The 18,087-nt window shown below is 46.6% G+C and overlaps 1 protein-coding gene across 1 annotated transcript; it reads right to left on the reverse strand.

Moving 5' to 3' along the window:
* Positions 1–604: 604 nt before the first annotated feature.
* On the reverse strand, positions 605–17,395 carry LOC107282924 (wiskott-Aldrich syndrome protein family member 3-like). The gene is made up of 8 exons (XM_029283111.1): positions 17,263–17,395; positions 16,651–16,785; positions 15,000–15,153; positions 13,683–13,800; positions 10,594–10,769; positions 9,511–9,774; positions 1,737–2,128; positions 605–762 (listed from the first exon to the last, which is right to left on the reverse strand). The coding sequence occupies exons 1-8, from the start codon at positions 17,393–17,395 to the stop codon at positions 605–607; spliced, it is 1,530 nt and encodes a 509-aa protein (XP_029138944.1).
* Positions 17,396–18,087: the final 692 nt, after the last annotated feature.

Genomic DNA, 18,087 nt, shown 5'->3' on the forward strand with positions numbered 1-18,087 from the left:
ATGGAGGATGATTTACATCCTTCTAACTTTGGGAACCACATTATCGGATTTTTCACGGAGGGAAAGTCTCTCTTCCCATCCCTTTCCGTGCTCTCTGGTGCATGGGTCTCTCTGGAAAGGGCATTTGCTTCCATTTATCCCCGTAGTCTCTCAGTGATGGCTCTCTAAAACTCTCAGGCCCAGGCTGAAATCGTGAGTGGGGAATGAATTTCATGGCTGCAAAGGGCCCCCTCCTGGTATGGTTTAGGCCGGGGGGGGGGGAGAGATTGCTCCATTTTTCCAGCATGTTGAAAAAAATCCAGATGCCATTTTCACCAGTGGGAAAACTCGGGAGAAAGCCGGTCTTCTCCCACCCCGTCCCACCCCAACCGTGCGTTTCGAAAAATAAGGATCCCCGATGCCCGTCCGCCCAGAAAGAGGCCACCTTAAAACATTGTCAACAACACAACATGGCACAAAAGCAAAGCTCCTGAAGACTGAGCTGCTCGGAGCAGCTATGATTTACCTGCCAGGATGCCCGTGTCGCCTAGGCCCGGTGGCAGGGGAAAAAACCCCGGAGGCCTCCCCCCTCCACTGCCCCAAAGGCAGCCCACCGCCCCCTTCTCTAATCGGACCACTCGTTCTCATCCAGCTCCGAGTCGTCGTCTGATTCGCTGTATTCCACAGCAATCCTTCGGGAGAGGATCGTGGCCACATCATTCCCCACCGGCTCTTTCTTGGCTTCCTGTTCCCACTGCTCTTGGACTTTGCGCAGCTGAATTCCTGGGGAGGGGAAAAGGAAGGTTTTTCTCCAGGCCGGCCTAAGGAAGCCGATGCTTGGCTGATCCAGCAGGCCCAAGCTGAGGTCTTGGACTGGCTTTGTCCCTTCTGCGTGATGCTTTCGGTCTAACGCAGGGGTCTCCAAGCGTGGCAACCATAAGACTTCTGGATCCAACTCTCTCAGCCTGAGTGCTGGCGCTGAAGATGGATCCGCTTACCAACCCCACCCAAGGATGCCGGGACCCTCCACAAGGCCAAGCGAAGGAGGATATTGTGGGCTCCTACTTCAGGAAGGGAGGGCATCTGATCTCCATCAGCAGCAACTTGCCACGGCCAACTCATTGTGGATCAAGTCGCCGTGGCCAAGTCGCCGCGAAACAACTCACCGCAGGAAAAGAATTACACTAATATCCAAGAAATGGTGAAACAGAATCATGAAGGAAAGGATGCCAAAGGAGAGACAAAATGAAATGTGAATGATAAAAATTAAAATAATGTTTTAATTATTTTAAATAGTTAAATTGAATTGTTAAATTGTCCTGTGGTGAGTTGTCTCACGGCAAGTTGGCAATAGCAATAAACTTATAAGACGCTTCACAGGGCTTTACAGCTCCTCTCTAAGTGGTTTACAGACTCAGCCTATGGTCCCCAACAATCCGGCTCCTCATGGAAGGATGGAAGGCTGAGTCAACCTTGAGCCCGTCAGGATCGAACTGCTGGCAGTGGGCAGTGAGTTTGCCTACAATTCTGCATTCTAACCACTGCGCCACCATGGCCATGATGAATTGACCATGGCAAGATGACCATGGTGAGCTGGGCATGGCAAGTTCTCCCACTCTGCCCCTTGGTTTGGGGGGCAGGATGATGTTCTCCTAATTTGGCTTCCTTTGCCAAGTGCCTCCAGGGTCACTAAAGTCCATCAGCTCCAACTCTGCAGGTACGTCCAAACCACGGGCAAAGCCGAGGCATTTACTCACCCCGGCGGATGGCAGCAAGCAGGTCACTCCTGGCATCGGTCATTGGAATCAGGGGCACCGGCGGCTTCCGGGTTTCCACCGTCAGGGCAGGCGGTGAGGCTGTGTGTGCAGGGGAGGCCGAGATGGTGGGGGGGCCAGGGGGTGGAGGGGGAGGTGCAACAGGAGGTCCCATGGGGCCAGCCTGGGGGGGAGAGGCAGAATAGGGGCAGGGCACAGCAGGGGGAGGGGTCGGCACGTAGGTGGCGTGGCTAATGGAAAGGGCCGCATTGGGCGCCATGGCAGAAGGTGCTGAGATGGGGCTGTCGAAGGCAGTTTGAGCAGAGGGGATGACTGGGGGCGGGGGCGGAGGAGCAGGCGGCACAAAGTAGTCTGCCATTGGCACTGGTTGAGGACTGCAAAGAGAGAGAGGGAAGTAGATTACCAGAGGGCAAGACAAGAAACGATGGGGGGAAGCTAATTAAGGAGAGAAGCAACCAAGAACTAAGGAGAAACTTCCTAACAATGAGGACAATGAACCAGTGGAACAACCTGCCTCCAGAAGTTGTGGGTGCTCCATCACTGGAGGTCTTTAAGAAGAGACTGGACAGCCGTTTGTCTAGAATGGTATACGGTCTCCTGCTTGGGCAGAGGGTTGGACTAGAAGACCTCCAGGATCCCTTCAACTCATTCTATGTTCTAAGTAAGCCATTGTCAGCTTTAATCCCATCAAAATAAAGGCATTTCATGGGAGGGAGGTGGCTGTCTGGTTTGCATGGTCCCCCAATGCAGAGGTCCCCAACCTTTTGGGCACCAGGGACCAGTTCCAGGTTTTTCCGCGGACCGGAGGGTGCGTGATTTTGAGTACTGCCTGCATCCTGCAGATGGGCCTTTGCTTGTTTGTGTGGCCCAGTTGCTGGCATGCTGCGGACCCGTGCCGGTCCACGGACCGGGGGTTGGGGACCCCTGTCCCAATGCATAAAATCCCTGAACCAGAAAACTAAGTGAGATGTCCCAGCAGGCTCCCTTTGCCCAACTTCCTTCGTCTTTTTCCTGTACAGCTGGGAAGGCCTGCGGGTGGGGGAGAGGGCTCAGAAGAATCAAGATTGCAGCCGCCACCCAGTGGTTAAAGCCCCCCACCCTCTCAGCTGCCCTTCTGCTCTTTTTGGCTTTTGCGAGGCAAAGTCCACGACGTTACGGGTCGTCCTCAACTTACGACCACAACAGGCCCCAAAGTTTCTGTTGCCAAGTGAGACATTTGTTAAGTGAATGTTGCCCCATTGAACAAACTTTCTTGTCAGTTGTTAAGGGAATCCCTGCAGTTGTTGAGTTAGGAACACAGTTGTTAAGTGAGTCAGGCTTCCCCATTGACTTTTCCTGTCAGAAGGTTGCAAAAGGGGGTCACGTGACCCCGGGATGCCACGACCGTCATAAATGGGAGTCAGTGGTCAAGCATCCGAATGTAAATCACATGACTCTGGGGATGCTGCAAGGGTCATAAATGTGAAAAAAGATCATAAGTCACTTTTTTCAGTGCTGTTGTAACTTTGAACGGTCACTAAGTGAACTGTTGTAAGTCGAGGACTATTTGTATGTGATCCCATGAATTACGCCATTAATGCAATATTTGCCCTCTTTGCAGAATGATATAATGATGCCACTTGCCCCTCCCTGAAGATACCAATGTTTCAGAGGCCACGTTGTTTAGAAAAGTTTGGGGGGGGGGGAAACCCATTTCAACTAGGATATGTATAAATAAAAATTATTGATAAATGTAAGAAAGTTATTTTAATTTAATTGATACAATAAGAATTGTATTGATTTAAATATGAGACAGTAAATACCAAGGGGAAAAGAGAGGAAATATTGAATGTAACAGTTTGAGATCTGTACTAAAGATATTTGTATGTTATTGAATTATTGACCAACCCAGCCGCCACATTGCTTTTCAAATATTTAAATGTAAAACTAGAAAATCAATAAAACGTTGTTTTAAAAAAGCCCATTTCAGATTAATAAACCATTATTTTTACCTGGGGAAGATTTGCACTTATAATTAGCCTTCTGGCTTATGTGGATGCTACTAAAACTCTCACGCCTGTAACCTCTGGCTGGGCGAATCAGGGCACCGTAGGGCAAAACCTTTCAACCGTGCTATCCCAAATGGGGTAACTTCCAGAACGTGTCAAAAATCAGGCCTCGTGACTCCCATGGATTTGAAATTTGGCAAATTTTATAAAACATTTTGTGACATAAAATGGTCACAAAGCACTTTATGACATAATATGCAACGTCGTAAAACATTTCCCGGGCTCAATTGCTGATGTTTGACTCTGCTGTACCGGTCGGCATGGGATACTTTGAAGGCAGGTGGACCCCCCCCCCCACAAACACCTCCCTAAATTTGTAAGAACTTTTCCAGTACAAACAGTCCTCGAATCACAACAGTTCCCTTGATGACCGTTCAAAGTCACAACAGCACTGAAAAAAGTGACTTATGACTATTTTCGCATTTCTGACCGTTGCAGCATCCCCAGGGCCACGTGGTTTACATTCGGATGCTTGGCCACTGACTCATATTTATGACGGTCGGAGCATCCCGGGGTCGGGTGATCCCATTTGCGGCCTTCTGACAGGCAAAATCAGTGGAGAAGCCAGATTCACTTAACAACTGTGTGACTGATTTAACAACTGAAGTGATTCACTTAACAAGTGCCGCACGAAAAGTTGTAAAACGGGGCGAATCTCACTTAGCGAATGTCTCGCATAGCAACATAAATTTTGGGCTCAATGGTGGTCGTAAATGAGGACTATCTGTACCTCAGAAGGTCTGCCATTGTTGAAGACCTGGAGGAATTTGGTAAGGAAATCTCTCTAAAAGGATGATTTAGCAGGTCACGGGTTGTCCAGTATAAAATAGCCTTAGCTGACTAGATTCCTTTCTGCCCTTCCAGCCTTGGATCGCCCAGTTCCTTGATATAATAATAATAATAATAATAATAATAATAATAATAATAATAATAATAATAATAATAATAATAATAATAATAATAATAATAATAATAATAATAATAATAATAATAATAATAATAATAAAAAAAGTTGGAAGGGACCTTGGAGGTCATCGAGTCCAACCCCCTGCTCAGGCAGGAAACCCTACACCATTTCAGACAAATGGCTGTCCAGTCTCTTCTTGAAAACTTCCAGTGTTGGAGCATTCACCGCTTCTGGAGGCAGGTTGTTCCACTGGTTAATTGTTCTAACTGTCAGGAAGTTTCTCCTTAGTTCTAGGTTGCTTCTCTCCTTGGTCAGTTTCCACCCGTTGCTTCTTGTCCTGCCTTCAGGCGCCTTGGAGAATAGCTTGACTCCCTCTTCTTTGGGGCAGCCCCTCAAATACTGGAACACTGCTATCATGTCACCCCTCGTCCTTCTCTTCGTTAAACTAGACAGACCCAATTTAGGGAGAAGCTTCTTAAGGGCAGAAGGTTCAAGCTTTCTAACTCTATTGACTGTCCTTTAAAGCTTTTTGTTTCATGCAACCAATGCATTTTAATTCCGCATAATCAATGAATGCAGATCTGTTCTAATATTTTCTCCTTTTGTCTCTAGGCAGGGAAAATAAAGGTCAAGGCTTTTTCTATGTTCATATGATCCAAGGACTGTTGCTTATCTTAAAATACACGGCTGTCTTTTGCTGCGTACAAGGTAATGACCTTAGACGATGTTCTAACCAAAAAAGGCCAGTCTTTTTTCTGGAAGAAGCCATTTCTCTGCAGGTGAAGATATCTCTTGGCTACCTTTAAATACGACGAAGAATGGACTGCTCAAAAGGTTTCCAAGAAAAGATTGGACAGCCATTTGTCCAGGATGGCATAGAATCTCCTGCCTTGGCCAGGAGGTTGAACTAGAAGACCTCCAAGATCCCTTCCAGCGCTAGGATTCTATGAAATATTCTCTGAAATCCACCATGCATATTTGTCTACTGCAGGGGTCCCCAGCCCCCAACCCCCGCCCACTATTGGGCCATGGCCTATTTGGAATTGAGTGGCTGGCAGGAGTGCGTGCGCACGTACACACAGCTCATCTTGCACGAGTGGCAGGCTGGCCTCCACGCATGCAAGTGCCCACATGTTGAGCTGCACGCACACAGTCCAATTTGGAATAGGAAACAGACTGGTAGTGGGCTGCAGCCCCGGGGTTGGGGACCCCTGGTCTACAGCATCAATTCAGGCTGCTCTCCGTGGTCCTGATATTTTTCCCCCAAATATTTACCATGGAATTGCTGTTTTACTTAGAACATAGAATATAGAACATAGAATAATACAGTTGGAAGGGACCTCAGAAGTCTTGTAGTCCAACTCCCTGCTTGAGCAGGAGACCCTACACTATTTCACACAAATGGCTGTCCAGTCTCTTTTAGAAAGCCTCCAGTGATGGAGCACCCACAACTTCTGAAGGCAAGCTATTCCATTGGTTGATTGCTCTCACCGTTAGGAAATTTCTCCTTAGTTTTAGGTTGCTTCTCAAATAAATATCAATTTATGTACATTTGGCCATGGCCAATGCTATGCATGTCATAAGTGTAGCATCAACACGGAAATACAAATGGACAGAAGCATTGGACTTTTCCCTTTTCATGCCTGTTCACCTTCAAGTCCTGATGACTATGTAGTGTATAGGGCAGGGGGAATAGCCTCAAGGACAAAAGGAAGAGTGTTTACAAAGACACTGCTCAGATAAGAGGGGCCTAAACCTGGTCCAAGAAGGTAACTTGAGAAAACATTTCAAACAAGCTGCTCCCTCACTTGCACAAAGAGATAGGGGAGAGGAAGAACATTCCGTTTTGCAAGATTTGGTTACTATAGCTGTACAGTGAAAGTGACTTACATTGTGGGCACTTGCATGCGTGGAGGCCAGCCTGCCACTCGTGCAAGATGAGCTGTGTGTACGTGCGCACGCACTCCTGCCACATTACTGATGCTTTTAAATTATTCAGCTACTTAATGGGAAGATTCCCCTTTAGGTCCTACATCCTTGTAATTGTGTCTTGTTTAGCAAGGGAAGCAACCTTCCATGCATTCTCTTACGTTCTCCTTCCCTTTTGGCCTGTGGATATCTTTCTATTGTAAAAAGAAAAGTTTTAATTGGGAAGAAACCAATAACTGAAATTCTGCCGAGCAAAAGAAATGGAATAATTAAGGGGTAATTAGGGAATCCGTTTATCGATACTGACATGACTGCACTGAAAATAAATCAATTAGAAGTGGAAGGACCAGGGAGAAGGCTGCCAGTTAAAGTTGTAGAATAATATAACATTAAATTATTTGCAGAATGGGAGACTTTTTTTAATCCCATCTAAAGGAATGCAGAAACGTAACGCATCACCAGCATTTACTAGACTGTCTAATACAGAAACAAGCTCCATGAGAAATTTGTAGATCGGTTTTATTAAAATATAAATCACTTCCTCAGCCGACCTAAGGAAATAATTCACATTTTAAAAAACTATTGTGTTCAAATGTCCTGAATCAATCTGCCAATGATACACACGTTTTGTGAAACAGTTCATTAAAAAAAAAAACCTTTAAGATGTAAAAATTCACATATTGGAGAAAATGGGCATAAAACATACAAAATTAAAGAGAATCATATTGTGTAATGAAAAGACTTTTAAAAAAATGCCTGTTTCAATTAAATAGATAACATGCGTCATGCTCAAACAAAAGCATACAAAAATCCCTAATAGGTTTCATGCCAGGGATTAAATTGATGTGGAAACTAAAGGGAACAAATTTACAATAAGAACAATGAGAAATAATGAAACGCAATCATTCTGCTTTGCCTTGGAACACAAAAATGCTGGTTGAACGATTCCCCATAGCAACGGCTTCTCAGCGGAGAAATCCCTGCCTTTGTAGCCGTGAAAATCTACATTCTTGTAAATTCACTCTGGGCCAAAATGTGTTGTTGCACTTCCTAAGATGAAGCCTTCATCCTGGAAGATAAATGGGTCCCTGTCTGGAGGCAGGGATCAGAGGAAGCTGGTGGAGAAAATTGCTCCCAAACTTCCGGTTTGCCATCGCGGCTGCTGCAGCCGCTGGAAGGCGAGCTCCGTCTTCCGCGTTCGGTTTCGCTCTGCTGGGGGACCCTAAAAAGGGTCGAGAGTCGCCCTGTAGGGGCGACAAGCAAGGAGGGTGGTAGCCCTTCCACTTGATCCGGGGCAGCCCTCCAAACCGGCGGACGAAAGACCGGCCATAGAAATATGGCTCGTCACTAGGCTGCAGACAGCCGAAGTCCAACTTACCACCAGGGACTTCTAAAGCAGCGCGGATGAGACTGGGTGAGATCTGAACCTCTCTTTAATCCCAGGTATTTTCTTTACCTGTAAAAGCTGTCCAAAGTATCTTCCCCCCTGTGAGAGGGAACGGAACTTCTATTCCCCCCTCTAAGAATAGTGGCGACTGACTATCCAGGGGAGTTAAAACACTGAAAGAATAACCTTAATCTAACTGGATTTATATGCTTCTAAAATTTGGGGACCAAAATATTTCTTATCTTTACTGAAGACTTTGGTTTTTATTTACAAAAAAGAAATAAAATTGGAAAAACGATTATTAAAATTTTGGACTTAGAAAAAACCTTAAACGGCATTGGTGACATTGTTATTGTCTAAAGGAGACTTGGCTTGAAGCCCAGATTACAGATAAGACTTTTTCAACCTTGACAAATACCAGCTGTGAGAAGCTCAGCTGTGTCCTATACTCAGTTATAAAATTATTTTCATTCTCTGACTTTAAAGCCGTCAACTTAACACACCATCAAGACATGGCTATTTCAACTAGCAGGACTGGCCTAAGGGGTAATTTTTAGTGGGGTTTTAAAAATAATTTTAAAATAACAAAGGCCAATCTAATATTTCATTTTAATTATGTTTTTAATGATAGTATTTTGGTATTTTTTGTATTTGTTTTTATTAGGCTGTTAGCCGCCCTGAGTCCGCAAGGAGAAGGGCGGGGTAAAAATTCAATAAATAAATAAATTCAATAAATAAATAAAATATGGATGAAGACCAGGAACAGATTCTTTTAATACTGAAAGTATTACATGAAACCATTCTTTTAGCTTGTGATGAAATAAGATGCTACAGAAAAGAACAAGATGTCAGCCTAGATACAACTAGAGACGTCACTGTTTGTGACCTTTGGTTGGGGACCATTGAAAAATCCTCAGGATTATGGACCAAACAGCAGTCCTGGCTTGCCCTAAGATACAAATCTCCCACTATACCAGTTGGCTGAAATAATGAGCACATACCAGGAGGGACCTTCCTATGCTCCTACACAACAGGTATGATTTAATTTCTCAGGACAGTCAAGAGTTATCTTCCATCAAAGGATATAACTCTAGGTCAGGGGTCTCCAAACCTGTCAACTTTAAGACTTGTGGATTTCAACTTCAACTCCCAGAATTTCCCAACTATGCTGGCTCCCAACTTGTGGGAGTTGAAGTCCACAAGTCTTAAAGTTGCCAAGTTTGGAGACCCCTGTTCTAGGTGGTATTTTCTAATGGTGATATCAGAACATTGAATCTGTATTTGGGGCCCACCCATACATACCTGGCAAAGAAAGGGGTTATAATCTGGTTTCTTGTAGTCAACCCCTATAATAAGTTACATCACATCTCTGTAGTTCTGGAAAGAGGCATTATTCAACCTGGGAGCATCAGAAAGCACCCAATTCTTCCTGCTTAAGGAGAAAGTCATGACAAACAGACAAAAGAAGTAGGCAAGAATCCATACCCATAGTCCTTGATTATCTGCGGTCTTGGTCCATTTAACATAGTCTCGGATGGCTGTGGCACATGGGGCTGCTGTACCCGGTTGAGGCTGTTCTGCCGGCTTCCCACTGCCGAGGGCCTGAAGATCTGATCCTGGATCTGGGTGGCCACCAGCACCACTTCTTTGTTCTCGGCGGCCAGATGTGAGGTTGGGGCCATCATCTGTTGGCCAGGATGGTTAGGACTGGCTGGGTAGGAATGATCAGCTACATCGGATGCATAAGATCTGTTGCAGACAAAAACACCAAGAGGTTGTACACCTGGAGGGCAGGGATGGGGGTATGAGCAGAGGAGCCAATTGATGGGAGGGATCTGATGGTATCTATCACCTCTTGGAACAAAGAGTTTGGGTTTGGAGGAGGAGGAGGAGGAGGAGGAGGAGATGGAAATGAAGGTAGAGATGAAGGAGGAGGAAGAAGAAAAGGAGAACAAGATGAAGGTAGAGGTGAAGGAGGAGGAGATGAAGGTAAAGATGAAGGAGGAGGAAGGAGAAAAGGAGAACAAGATGAAGGTAGAGGTGAAGGAGGAGGAGATGAAGGTAGAGGTGAAGGAGGAGGAAGGAGAAAAGGAGAACAAGATGAAGGTAGAGGGGAAGGAGGGGGAGGGGAAGGTAGAAGAGAAAGATGAATAGAGGGAGTATAGATAGAAAGAGAAGGAAAGAGGACAAGGCATGGAAGGGGAGGGGAAGGGGCAGGTGGGAAGCAGGCAGCAAAGGTGGTGCAAGCACAATTCCCTATGTTCCAATTGGTGTCATTCACTGCTCAGCTCAGCACCACCTCCATCCAGCCAACCCCTCGCCCCAACGCAGCCGTCCCTGAGCAGCAAATATTGGGATTCATTCTTTCTTTTTTTTAAAAAAAAAAAAGGCACTGATTTCCCTGAGTTCCCTGCAACTGCCCAAAGGACATGCTCTCCTCCCTGAAAGCACCCCCAAAGCCCTTGGAAGTCAAAGCAAAGGAAAAGCCAAAACAACCAAGCAAAGCAAGTCAAGGCAGCCAAAGCAACGGAAGGAGGCCAAGCAAGGTGTGTCATTCACAAAACCTGCCTATTATCTGGGGACAGTGATCCTTCCGATGAAGCCATGTGATATGGGGATGGTGAGAACCTGTTATCCGGCCGGAATTCTTTATCGTAAGCCATCATGTTCCACTCCAGCCGCCGGTTTCGCGCTTTCCGCACTTTCTTCACCTCCCGGGTGGAATCCTCAACCAGTCGCTGCTCCTGGAGAGAGTTGGGTAGGGAAGAAGGAAGACCCTTCAGCACAGCCCACTCTCCCCCCACCCCTTTGGAGATGGCTCCAAAGACCTGGGGCAACGTCCCCTCCGTCCCAAATTACAAAACAGCTTATTCTACATCTGGCCTTGGTGAAGGAACATGTGGGAATCCTCTCCATCCCAGCTCACCTCTGCTGTGATTCCCACCATGGCTGCAAAAGTTGATGGACTTAGCAGAGAGGGCTAAATTGACTGCTTTGACTAAAGAAAAGAATACAGTTATTTTTGCTTCTACTTGGAAACCACTTCTGGACTTTGTGCTTGAGGTGGGGGGAAAAAAGAAACTTTGATTTTGGGTTTTGCTGATTAGATAGCTGCTGATTAGAACAGCTTCAAAAGTTGATGGAGTTCGCAGAGAGGGCTAAACTGACTGCTTTGATTAAAGAGAAGAATACAATTAATTTTCCTTCTGCATGGAAACCACTTCTGGACTTTGTGCCTGAGGTGGGAAAAAAACCAAAACTTTGATTTTGGGTTTTGCTGATTAGATAGGTTTGTTGTTTATAGAAATGGCTAGTAAATGTGATCATATAAAAGTGAAAAGTTGAGGTTATAGGTCAGTGGTGGCGAACCTATGGCACGGGTGCCAGAGGCGGCACTCAGAGCCCTCTCTGTGGGCACGCGCACCGTCGCCCCAGTCCTAGGCCTTCAGCTGGGTTTTATAAAACGTTTTTGCTTTAGGCCTCCACCACCGTAGGTGCAAAAAAAAAAAAAAGTTCAATCAATCAGTCAATTTCAACTTCTCACGGGAAAAAAAAGATCTTGCAAAGTTGGAATTGATTGATTGAACTTTTTAGTCCCACCCAGTCTGCCGTTACCACTGCAGCCATGCCCACCCAATGGGCCATGCCCATCCAATGGGCCACACCCAGCCAATGGGCCACACCCACCGGCACCCGACAATGCATAAGTGGGTTTTGGGTTGCAGTTTGGGCACTCGGTCTCTAAAAGGTTTGCCATCACTGGGATAGAGTTATGAGCTTATTCTACTGAACCAAAGGAAGACGTAAGTCAACACTTGTCTTTTTTCCTTCTTCCTTTTCCTTCCCTATTTTCCTATCATTCCCGTCTTTCTTTGTATTTTTGCATTTTATATTTTGATAAACAAAAAAATTGCGCTACACCCCTGCTGAGTTACCTATAGAGCTGGACCATACAGCTGGATGGGAATGGGAAAGCAAAAGTGAAAGGACACACCTATTTTCTTTGTAAAAAAAAGATGAGATTCATACAATCATAAAGCTGGAAGGGACCTTAGAGGTTTTCTAGTCCAGCCCCCCTTATTCCATCCTGGACAGATGGATATCCAATCTCTTTTCGAAAACCTCCAGGGATGGAGCTCCCGCAACTCTGGGAGGGAAGCTGTTCCACTGATTAATTGTTCTCACGGTCAGGAATTTTCTCCTTGGTTCCACATAAACCTCTTCCTGTCTTCTATTATTTCTAGATGGAAATTTAGCTGCATCTACAGCCAGTCCCTGACTTACAGCCGTTCGTTTAGTGACTGTTCAAAGTTACAACGGCAACCTGAAAAAAGTGAGACTCGCAACCAGTGTGTATTTACAACAGTTGCAACCTCCTGGGATCATGTGACTGGCCATCTGCAATCTTCCCAGCTGGCCTCCGACCGCCAAAAATCAATGGGGGGAGCTGGATTCACTTAACAACTTTGTGAGTCACTTAACAACTGCAGTGATTTGCTTAAACATTGTGGCTGAAAAGGCTGTAAAATCAATCTGCAGAAATCCTCAGTCAGTGATGGCGAACCTTTTAGAGACCGAGTGCCCAAACCGCAACCCAAAACTCAATCGCAAAGTGCCAGGGCCGCATCAGCATTGTGGTGCCCTCGGGGGCAGGGAGGGGGCAGGGAGGCGCCTCTGAGTGCCGCCTCTGGCACGCAAAAACCAGGGGTGCAAAAATGGGCCACCATGCTGCAAGGCGCAAAATGGCCGCCACCACGCCGCGGGGTGCAAATACAAGGCGCTGCACCATGCAAGAACAGGGCAGGGCTAGTGAGCATCATGCAGGCACTAGCCCCGCCCCATTTGCAGCACGTGCGTGCTCGCAGCCCTGTGCGCGCATGCACGCAGGTAAAATGCTTCCCCGTCCCTTTTCTTCCAGTCCACCAATCAGCAATGGTTGGTGACCTCTGCTCTACCACCTGTACTCGAGCTTGCTAGACGGCCACTTCGCCTCCTTTGTGCTGGGCAGGGCTCCTGCTCCAGGCGGCGGTGGTGGCCTGATGGACCTGCTTCTGGCAGTAGTGGCACATGTGCTCTGACTGCCGCCTCTGGCACGCGTGCCATAGGTTCGCCACCACTGTCCTCAATCATCCAGGTCAGGGGTAGGCAACCTTGGCTCTTTTATGACTCGTGGACTTCAACTCCCAGAATTCCTGAGCCAGCCATGCTGAGGGGAAAGGGAGAGGTTTCCAAGCTGAGCCATGCTGGCTCAGGAATTCTGGGAGTTGAAGTCCACGAGTCATGAAAAGGGCCATAGTTCCCCATGCTGGCTCAGGAATTCTGGGAGTTGAAGTCCACAAGTCATGAAAGGGGCCATAGTTCCCCATGCTGGCTCAGGAATTCTGGGAGTTGAAGTCCACAAGTCATAAAAGAGCCAAGGTTGCCTACCCCTGATCCAGGTCATGGTGTCTCAAAAGTGCTTTTTCAAAAGGCACCTGGACTGTTTTTCTCCTTCATCGGTTCTGGCAGGATGAGGGAGGGGCTAGGGAGGGATTAGTTCGTCAGGGTTGTAAAATCAGGGCCAACTCACTTAACCCCCTGGTCCCAATTGTGGAGGTAAGTCAAGGGCTGCGTGGACCACCTGCCACGAACTCCAGGTTCTGCAGCTGTTTTTTTACCTTCTGCCTGCGTTTCTCTTTCCTCTTGTCTTCTGTGGCTTGCAACATCTTCTCTTTCCACAAGTTAAAGAAATAGGACGGGTCCGTGTAGAACTTTAAGCCATCTTTCTTATCATCCCTGAAACAGCAAGCGGGAGGGAAGGAGGGCAAGAAAGAGAGCAAGGAGAAAAGAAAGGGAGAGCTGTTTATGAAGGGCACAGCTGCAGCACGATCCACGGTTGGTTTCCTCCTTGCCCTGCAAAGCTCGGTCAAGTGAGGTGGGCAGGGAAACTTATGGAGCGGTTTTAGTTTCAGAAGAGCAGGAGAATTTTTGAAAAAGAAATGTGCTTCTGCAACGGAACATTTTAATGGTTCATATAGACTCAAGAGAGACCTCAATATTCCGACAGTTTGATGTTAAGTAATTCAACAGCTCCAAAAAAAAAGAAACTAAAGAAACCAGAGGAAATCAGGAGGAGGAGGAGAAGGAGGAGGAGGAAGGAGAGGAGAGGAGAGGAGAGGAGAGGAGAGGAGAGGAGAGGAGAGGAGAAGGAGTTGTTGTTGTTAAATCCTTTTCTGGGTTCTTCCCAACAAGATAATGAGGGAAAGGGAGGGGAGGGGAGGGAAGGGGAGGGGAAGAGAAGGAGGAAGGGAAGGGAGGGGAGGAGGAAGAGGAAGAGGAGGAAGAGGAGAATGGCGGAATCCTGCAAGAACATTGAGATGCAGCATCCTGCAAGTCCCCCTTTTATACAGTTACTGTATCCTACATTTTGTGCAGACTAAACACTCTCTTGGAATTTGGGGAAGAACTGAGAATTGCTCAGTTCAAAAAGAAGATGCAAGAGACCGTTTCAGCGCAAGAGGCTTCAAGCAATATTTCTCCAACCGCTTCCTTAGTTGTAAGCCGCCTAGAGTCGCCTGGAAGCTAGAGGGATGGCATATAAACTTAATAACGCAAATCAATCAATCAATCAATCCCCACCCTTGTCATAATCCAAATTATAAATTGATAACACACTTTTGAAGATTACTGTCGCCCTCCCCCAAACACTTTCCTAGACCTCCCACTTTGTGGATCTCCATTGTCGTAAAGACACGCTTCCTCTGGGCACCAAACTCCAGTCTATCCCTGGTCAAATTCCTTCCTTTAAGCCAGGGGTCTCCAACCTGGGCCACTTTAAGACTTGTGGACTTCAACTCCCAGAATTCCCCAGCCAGCATCGCTGGCTGGGGAATTCTTGGGAGTTGAAGTCCACAAGTCTTAAAGTGGCCCAGGTTGGAGACCCCTGCTCTAACCCTTACAATGGATGCAAACCCACCAGCTGTGCCCCACCCTACCTGTACGGAGTGAGGATATTTAAGGGCGGAGGCTTATCACAACGCTGGTACATCTCCATCACAGGATTGGGAATCGAATTGCGCGACACCACCTGCTGGTTCTGGATGGTCGAGCTCTTGAAAGCTTTCCGCATGTTGATATCCTGCAGGGAGACTGGAAGACACAAACCAGGCACTCTTTAGGATACGCTCGTGACCCTGTCTCATACACAAAACACACAGGCACACTCGTACACACGCACACACATGGCCCCCGGCAAAACCTGCTGGCACTTTTTCAAGAGGCAACTGGCCTTCGTTCTTCCTTGAGGACGTTGCACTACTCATCCAAGAAGCTTCTTCCGTTCGGACTGAATGGGGGAGAATGGAAGGATTTATATTCCTTGCAATCATCTGGTTGTTAGTTCTCTCTCTGAGAATCGCTGAGGCCACTTCCACATCCATTTGCACTATTCAGGTGTCTCTGAGGGCACAGATGAACCTCCAAGTGGCCTCAATGACCCTCAGAAAGAATGCTAACCACCAGATGACTCCAAGGAATACAAATTCTTCCCTTCTTCACCATTCAGTCCGAACTGAAGAAGCTTCTTAGATGGAAAGTGAAATGTCTTCAAGGAAAAACAAAGGAAGTCCAGTTGCTTCTTGAAAAAAACACCTTTGGGACACCCTGGATGATTGAGAATTTCCATAGACAACCTGCTGGACAGTTGATGCAAGATCATCATCATTCATCATCATCATTGGCATCCTTCAATCTCGAGAGACTATGGTATCGTGCTTTGGAAAGAGGACCTAAGGCAGCATCTGGTGTGGCTGAAAAGGCCAATTCGAGAATGGCAGTCCCTTCCACACTGAGGGCAGATGCAATCGGTCCCCTGTCCAGCCCCCAGATTTCGCTGGTTCCGGGACTGCCTCTTTTCCTCAGCCTGCCGCACAAGTGTCTCTTTGAATTGGAGAAGGCCATGCTGCGTCTTTAGCCTCCAGGCTGAACGATCAGAGGTCAAGGATTCCCAGCTGTTAATTCCCAAGGCCTTTAGGTCCCTCTTGCAGATATCCTTATATCGCAGCTCAGGTCTCCCTCTGGGGCGCTTTCCCTGCACTAGTCCTCCATACAGGAGATCTTTCGGAATCCAACCATCAGCCATTCTCACGACATGCCCAAGCATGATGCAAGATATTGACCCAATTATCAAATGATTTTATTAATAACTGGTTTTTAGCCAGCAGAGGGTGGGAAGCAGAAAGACTGTCATAAATAAAAAATATATTGGTATTATGTTGTGTGCTATGCAGAAAGTTAGGAAAAAAATAAATCTACAGCATTAAGACTAAATAACTCGCTAAAAGCTGGAATGTGGAGAGTGGGGTCTTCTCATACCTACCATCTATCAAAGCTGGCTGAATTTTGCACACAATCACAGAGAATGTGGCCATTCTGTGACTTACAGAGACATTTTGCCAGAAGGTAATAAGGAGGCACTGAACGGGATGTGGGAAATGATGATATTTGTCAACGAGTGGACGAAATATGAGAGAGAGAGAGAGAGAGAGAGAGAGAGAGAGAGAGAGAGAGAGAGAGAGAGAGAGAGAGAGGGAGGGAAAGAAAGAACGGGCTGAAGAACAGAAATCTATTCAGTCTGACCATCAGTACCTTCTTCCACTGTGGAGTCCAGCTGAGTGACCTTGATCACCAAAAGATCCACTCGTTCCTGCAGGGAATTCATCCGCAAATAAAAGCTGTTGGCTTCATTGAAGAGTTCACCAAAAATATCTTCAGCGTGTCTGCCTGAAAAGAGGGGTTAAAAGAGGAGCCCGTTTGAGGTCTGCAGAGACATGAGATGGCCTTCAAAAATGGTTTTGGGAAACTGGAAGGAGAAGCCATCATAAACCACCAGATGAGATGTTCTAGATTAGGGTTTCTCAACCTGGGGGACATTAAGATGTGTGGACTTCAACTCCCAGAATTCAAGTACTAAACCTCCAGGTGTTCTTGATTCCATCCCTCTATTAATGCAACCTGGGATTCCATTTCAAGTTGGTTGAAAGTTGCCTAGAGGTGCCTCTCGGCAGGATAGGTAGCATATAATTTATTAAGTTAGTTAAGATTAAAGTTAAAGTTAAAGTTAAAGCTAAATTAATTAAGATTTGTGGATCTGAAGGGGACATGGAGGCTCTCAAGCCCAAATCTCTCTGAGCCACATCGTAATTCGGCCCCGTTTGATCAGCCGCCGTGAAGGAGGACGGGCGAAACCTGCCCACTTACTGAGGCTTCCCAACTGTTTAATGATGGCAGCCAAAGTGCTGTTGGTCACGCACTCCAGCTCGCTGGTCACCCCATCAGGAAGGGCCCCCCGGCAGAGATGGCGGGGCTCGATATTGCGCTTCACCAACGGCATCTTGGCGAGGAGTCAGTGGACCAAGCCTGCGATAAAGAGAAGAGAGAAAGTTTCATTTTCTTTCGGAATGTGATTCCCAAGCGGCCTTCAGTAGGCACTGAACTTTGCAGAAGTTGTGAGCTCCTTGGTGCTCTCTGAGCTTGGTGGTTTTCTTGCAGACATTTCATTACCCAATTAGGTAACGTCATCAGTATTAGAAGGGAGGGGGGTTTGTAGAGAAGAGGAGGAGGAGGAGGAAGAGGAAGAGGAAGAGGAGGACTGTGGCATCCTTGGTGCTCTCTGAAGCTGGTTGTTTTCTTGCAGACATTTCATTACCCAGTTAGGTAACATCATCAATTCTGGAAGGGAGGAGGAGGAGGAGGAGGAGGAGGAGGAGGAGGAGGAGGAGGAGGAGGAGGATTATTATTTTGTGGTCCCTGGTGCTCTTTGAGCTTGGTTGTTTTTTTGCAGACATTTCATTACCCAATTAGGAAACATCATCAGTGCTAGAAGGGAGTGGGGTTTGCAAATTGGAGGAGGAGAAGAAGAGGGGAAGGGAGAGAAGGAGGAGAAAAACTGTGGAGTCCTTGTTTGGTTTTTTTCTTCCAAACATTTCATTACCCAACTTGATGACATCATCAATTTAATAAGTAAGGAGAAAAAGAAAATACCCAAACTTAACATGGGAATATGGAGATATTCACTTAAGCTTG

The sequence above is a fragment of the Protobothrops mucrosquamatus genome, unplaced genomic scaffold (genome assembly GCF_001527695.2).
Source record: "Protobothrops mucrosquamatus isolate PMUCROS unplaced genomic scaffold, P.Mucros_1.0 scaffold19, whole genome shotgun sequence".
Classification (NCBI taxonomy): Eukaryota; Metazoa; Chordata; class Lepidosauria; order Squamata; family Viperidae; genus Protobothrops; species Protobothrops mucrosquamatus.